The following is a 6,184-nucleotide window of genomic DNA, read 5'->3' as shown; positions in this document are numbered from 1 at the left end:
ATGAAAAAGTATAAGCATTTAGAAAGTCTACGAATTTTCAAATCTTAGACTTTCACTGTCATGTCAACATAGCATTCAGCTCACTAATCTAATTAATGTTTTATGCTGTGATTTTTAAGCGTCTGAATATATGAATAAATGACAACATAAAATGATCTAAACTAAAAAATTAAATTAAAAATAAAAATTTTGTTTCAGTATGCAATATGACTTAAAAAACTATTTTCAAAGTCTTTTATGTGCAAAACTCATGTAATTTTTTGTAGTAACCTTTTTAGAAAGTTCAGTGCTAGTCTGTGGCCTGTTAGGACCTGGGCTGCACAGGAGGTGAGCAGCAGGTGAGCGAGCATTACCCACTGAGTTCTGCCTCCTTCAGATCATCAGCAGCATTAGGTTCTCATAGGAGTGTGAGCCCTATTGTGAACTGTGCGTGTGAGGGATCTAGATCGTATGCTCCTTATGAGAATCTAATGCCTGATGATCTGAGCTGAAACAGTATCATCCTGAAAACATCCCCTCTCCCGCAACCTCCATTGGTGGAAAAGGTTGGGGACCACTGGTTTAAAACATATAAGTAAACAAAATGAAACAAAAATGTTATATAACTTTCTCCTTATAATGTAAAATGACAGAAATGATTCTTTTTTTCCCATGATTTCATGTTTACTTTTTTTCTTACCACAAATACAAGTTACGTAACTTTGCAGGTAGAAATGTTATTTCACATCCTTCCTAAAATCACGACACATACTAGCAGTGGTACACCTACTGTAATCTGGAAAAAGCTGACTAGACAGTAGTGATTTTTTTTTTCTTGGTGCTTCTCTGCACACTTTTTAATTTTATTTTATTTTGAGTCCTGGGATACATGTGCCAAACATGCAGGTTTGTTACACAGGTATACATGGGCGATGGTGGTTTGGAGAGTAGTGATTTTTTGACATGGACTTTTTAATGTCATGTCCAGTGCTCTTTTATCCATGCATTCTGCATTAATAAAATGAGTCTGAGAGTGGTTTACAGTTATAATGGAGGCAGTGGAGGTCTGCAGTCAAGGAGTCAGTGGGCTGTGGCAATCACATGAGAAATACTTTAAATAGTATGTAAAATAAGGGGAGTGCATACACTACATAAGAGGACAGTAATGCAACTGACAAGGCTTGGCACAGCTTGATTAGGTAGAATCCTGGCCTATTTTGCTGGTTTTATTGTCCTATAATCTCTGCTTATTTCCCTGAGAGAATAAGAGAATGAGAGAATATTTGATGTTGGTAAATGTTGGGAGAGAATAACAGTAACTATAATGAGTAAGTAGTACTTGGAGTAAGTATAAAACAGGAAACAACTTAAAAATGGTTTCATATCTATGAAGTGTTGTTATTAGTCACAGACATGGTATCATCTCAAAGATGCTCGTGTTTCTATGTGTTTGTGTCTGCTCACATCTGAATGCTCACATGGTGGATGTAGTAATTTAATGAGTCCTTGGCCCTGCCTTTCTGGAGGTCCCTGAATGAGACCATCTGTTTCTGAGACGAGGTCTACAATCCTGCAAATATGCAAACCATGACATTTGTGAATTTTCTACGAATCAAAGAGGGAAATTAGCTCGTTATTCAGATGATAAAAGCCTCTTCCTTCTCTATTTTTCCATTTGCACCATCGCACCCGTGGAAATTATGGAGATGAGAAATACTACCTCAGACTTTATTCTCCTAGGACTCTTTAACCACACCACAGCCCACCAAGTCCTCTTCATGATGCTTCTGGCCATTGTTTTGACCTCCCTGTTTGGCAATGCCCTCATGATTCTCCTGATTCACCGGGACCGCCGGCTCCACACGCCCATGTACTTCCTCCTGAGCCAACTCTCCCTCATGGACATGATGCTGGTTTCCACCACTGTGCCCAAAATGGCGGCTGACTACCTGACCGGAAATAAGGCCATCTCCCCTGCCGGCTGCGGTGCGCAGATCTTCTTCCTCCCCACGCTGGGGGGTGGAGAGTGCTTCCTCTTAGCAGCCATGGCCTATGACCGCTGCGCGGCTGTCTGCCACCCACTCCGATATCCCATGCTCATGAGCTGGCAGCTGTGCCTGAGGATGACCATGTCGTGTTGGCTCCTGGGTGCAGCTGACGGGCTCCTGCAGGCTGCTGCTTCCCTGAGCTTCCCGTATTGCGGGGCGCACGAGATCGATCATTTCTTCTGCGAGGCCCCCGTGCTGGTGCGTTTGGCTTGTGCTGACACTTCAGTCTTCGAAAACGCCATGTACATCTGCTGTGTGTTAATGCTCCTGGTGCCCTTGTCCCTCATCCTGTCCTCCTATGGTCTCATCCTCGCCGCTGTTCTCCACATGCGCTCTACAGAAGCCCGCAAGAAGGCCTTTGCCACCTGCTCTTCACATGTGGCTGTGGTGGGACTCTTTTATGGAGCTGCCATTTTTACCTACATGAGACCCAAATCTCATAGGTCCACTAACCACGATAAGGTTGTGTCAGCCTTCTACACTGTGTTCACCCCTTTGCTAAACCCCCTCATCTACAGTGTGAGGAACAGTGAGGTCAAGGGAGCCCTGAAACGGTGGCTGGGGACGTGTGTAAACATAAAACACCAGCAAAATGAGGCCCACAGATCAAGATGATCTAGTGTCAAATGAGTCTTAAGTTCCTGAATTTATTAACATTTTAACACATTGTAATTTCTCCCTTCAATAATTCATGAAGAGAAAATTAAGTTTATGCATTTATATAATAAGATATTTTGAAGGAAGTGAGACAATTGTATTGAGAGAAACCATTTTTGAGCATTTATGTTTTTCTTCAAGTGAAGTAAAATCTATATATTACTTTGTATCCTAAAACAACGCCATGATATAAGTACTGTTGACAATATCTCCTACTTTCTAAAAAAAAAAATTAACACATGGAAATATTGTTCCCAATTTCACACAGCAAGGAAATATTAAAAAGTGACCCCAGAGCTTGTATTGTAACTTGAAATAGTTTATTTCTGTTCAATAATGTATTTTGAGTGTTATTTTCGATGTGTATGCTCTACGATAAATAAGTGCAGCACACCAACATGGCACAAGTATACATATGTAACAAACCTGGATGTTATGTACATGCACCCTAGAACTTAAAGTATAATAATAATAATAAAATTAAAAAAAAAAAACTAAGAGGAATCTACCAAAGACAAATAACATTATTTTAAAATTATATTTTAAAATATAGTTGCACGAAAAAAGGGGAAGTCCACAACTAAAATGTAACCGCTATATTGTCACATTTCTTTTGTATTTATTCCACAGTCCATTTTTATTTGGTGTTTAAAGGCAAACCTTTTCAAATTTATGTAATTTTTCATTTAAGTAATATTTATCTTTTCCCAGAGTCTCACTGTAATTGCATTATAAAATTGCTTTAAATTACAACTAAGTTCTCTTTTCTTCACATGTTTTAAGGTTACCTTGACTTATGGACGTAGGTCCATGGATATAAACTCTGAATTGCATAATCAGGCTGAATCTTAACAGTTACTAACAGTGAGTTATCAAAGCTGAGTAACACTCAACAACATTATACATTATTGGGTCACCTTACTTCTGTCAAGGCATAGGTGAGTAGAGATATTTCTGATGAAAAACTTGAGACACCTTCTAAAGGTCTGGGGTTTGCAAAACAAAAAAAGATTATTTTATTTATAAAAACACAAGCTAGATAATGATGGCAGAAAGCTGTGGTTATCAAAGCCAAATTGTAATCAGAGACTGGATATCACATTGTCTTAGAGAGTTTTATGATAAAGACTATATTTCCTTTATGTAAAACACACAAGAAATAATACAAGTTTTAAGCACACAATGGGAAATAACTAAGAGCTTCCAGGGACAATGTATCTTCAATATAAGTGTCTGAAAGTTAATCCGCCATTTCAGACCATCCTGAATTTCAAAAGGGGCTTGTTTTAGAACAAGTGAGAGGAGTTTCCTTCTTCATCTAGAGCTTCAGTTTCCAAAGCAGTAATGTATTTAAGATAATACCTTCACCAGTGCATGTAAATCCTGAGCCCATGTCTTGAGAGAAGGTTGTTCAGTAAACTCTTGTCTCCTTGGAAGACTTGAGGATGACAGGAGAGAGCATCACCTGTTTAAGACTAAGAGTTTGCTACTCTTGTTAATTATCTCCTTACCCAGTGTTAGGGTGAGAAAGGAACAGAACTGCATAATTTCTGTCCTTTATACCGTCTAAAAACTCTTTTCTTAGAATGGATGAAAATTACAAAAGCACATGTAGTCGTGGAAATTTCATTACTCATACCAGCTTCATTCACCATCAGAGAAATTATTTTAAAACATGTTGAGCTAAAAAATGGTAAACTAGTCCTATAAAATTTTGGAAGAATAAAAAATTCTAACCAGAAAATTAAGCCTAATATACAGGAGAAAGCTAAAGCAATGACAACAACAACAAAAACACAGAATGAACATTATCTCCAAGCAAATGTAAGACATGAATAAAAATGCACAAAATACCTATAAAAATAGAAATATGTTTCAAAGAAGTGGTATTTCAGACTTGTTATCTGACCACAGTGAAATTAAATATAAAATAACAATTTTAAATAATTTCAGAAATTATATGTTCATTTTTTATTGCATTTTAAATTTGCAGATGTTTCTACTCTTAATTTCTTAATAAAGGTTTCCATAGAAAATCTTCAAAATCTCCAAAATCTTCAAAATGGTGGGTTAACTTTCAGACACTTATATTGAAGATACATTGTCTCTGGAAGCTCTTAGTGATTTCCCATTGTGTGTTTTAAAATGAGCTGATATGGTTCTCATGAATCTCTAAAGTTAAAGAAGGAGTACTTGATAGAGACAGATTATACAAGAGCATGAATGGTAGAAACAAAATTTTGAATGAGGAGTTACTTAAAATATACGAGGCTCTAGCACCCAGAGACATAGAAGCAAGATGAGGCATTGAACTGATCTTGGATATTACCTGCTATCTTCAATCCTTCTGGCTGTTTCTTTTACACTGCCTATATATTCTCTTTAATGTGTAATTTTTAAGTCATTAAGAAACATAATGTTGCAGCTCCAACTGGAATTTATTCATCTTCTGCTGTGCAGAAGCTCTTTAGTTTAATTAGATCCCATTTGTCAATTCTGGTTTTGTTGCCATTGCTTTTGGTGATTTAGTCATGACGTCTTTGCTCATGTCTGTGTCCTGAATGGTATTGCCTAGGTTTTCTTCTAGGGTTTTTATGGTTTTATGTTTTATGCTTAAGTCCTTAATCCATCTTGAGTGAAGTTTTGTAGAAAGTGTAAGGAAGAGGTCCAGTTTCAGTTTTCTCTATATGGCTAGCCAGATTTCCTAGCACCATTTATTAAATAGGGAATCCTTTCCCTATTGCTTTTGTCAGGTTTGTCAAAGAACAGATGGTTGTAGATGTGTGGCATTAATTCTGAGGCCTCTCTTCTGTTTATTGCTCTATATATCTGTTTTGGTACCAGTACCACGCTGTTTTGTTTACTGTAGCCTTGTAGTATAGTTTGAAGTCAGGTGGCATGATGCCTCCAGCTTTGTCCTTTTTGCTTAGGACTGTCTTGGCTAAATGGGCTCTTTTTTGGTTTCATATGAAATTTAAAGTAGTTTTCTCTAATTCTGAGAAGAAAGTCAATGGCAGCTTGATGGGGATAGCAATTAATGTATAAATTACTTTGAGCAGTATGGCCATTTTCATGGTTTTGATTCTTCCTATCCATGAGCATGGAATATTTTTTCATTTGTTTGTGTCCTCTCTTATTTCCTTGAGCAGTGATTTGTAGTTCTCCTTGAAGAGGTCCTTCATATCCTTTGTAAGTTGTATTCCTAGGTGTTTTATTCCCTTTGCAGCAATTCTGAATGGGCGATAACTCATGGTTTGGCTCTCTGTCTATCATTGGTGTGTAGGAATCCTTGTGATTTTTACATATTGATTTTGCATCCTGAGACTTTGGTGAAGTTGCCTGTCAGCTTAAAGAGATTTTGGGCTGAGACAATGGGGTTTTCTAAGTGTGCAATCATGTAATCTGCAAACGGAGACAATTTGACTTCCTCTCTTCCTATTGGAATCATCAGAGTGAACAGGCTACTTACAGACTGGGAGAAATTTTTTGCAATTTATCCA

General features: G+C 37.5%; 1 protein-coding gene across 1 annotated transcript; it reads left to right on the top strand.

The window, feature by feature from the left end:
- Window positions 1–360: 360 nt before the first annotated feature.
- On the top strand, window positions 361–3,306 carry LOC105474756 (olfactory receptor 2T33). Its single transcript, XM_011729592.3, has one exon. The coding sequence runs from the start codon at window positions 1,680–1,682 to the stop codon at window positions 2,640–2,642; it is 963 nt and encodes a 320-aa protein (XP_011727894.2). The 5' UTR covers window positions 361–1,679; the 3' UTR covers window positions 2,643–3,306.
- The last annotated feature ends 2,878 nt before the right edge of the window (window positions 3,307–6,184 follow it).

Source organism: Macaca nemestrina, chromosome 1 (genome assembly GCF_043159975.1).
Source record: "Macaca nemestrina isolate mMacNem1 chromosome 1, mMacNem.hap1, whole genome shotgun sequence".
Taxonomy (NCBI): Eukaryota; Metazoa; Chordata; class Mammalia; order Primates; family Cercopithecidae; genus Macaca; species Macaca nemestrina.
Note: the sequence above shows the minus strand (reverse complement) of the source record. Positions and strands in the feature narration are given on the sequence as shown.

Bases quoted from the DNA above. Each gene is read 5' to 3' on its own strand.
- LOC105474756 (XM_011729592.3), top strand. From the start codon at position 1,680: ATGGAGATGAGAAATACTACCTCAGACTTTATTCTCCTAGGACTCTTT.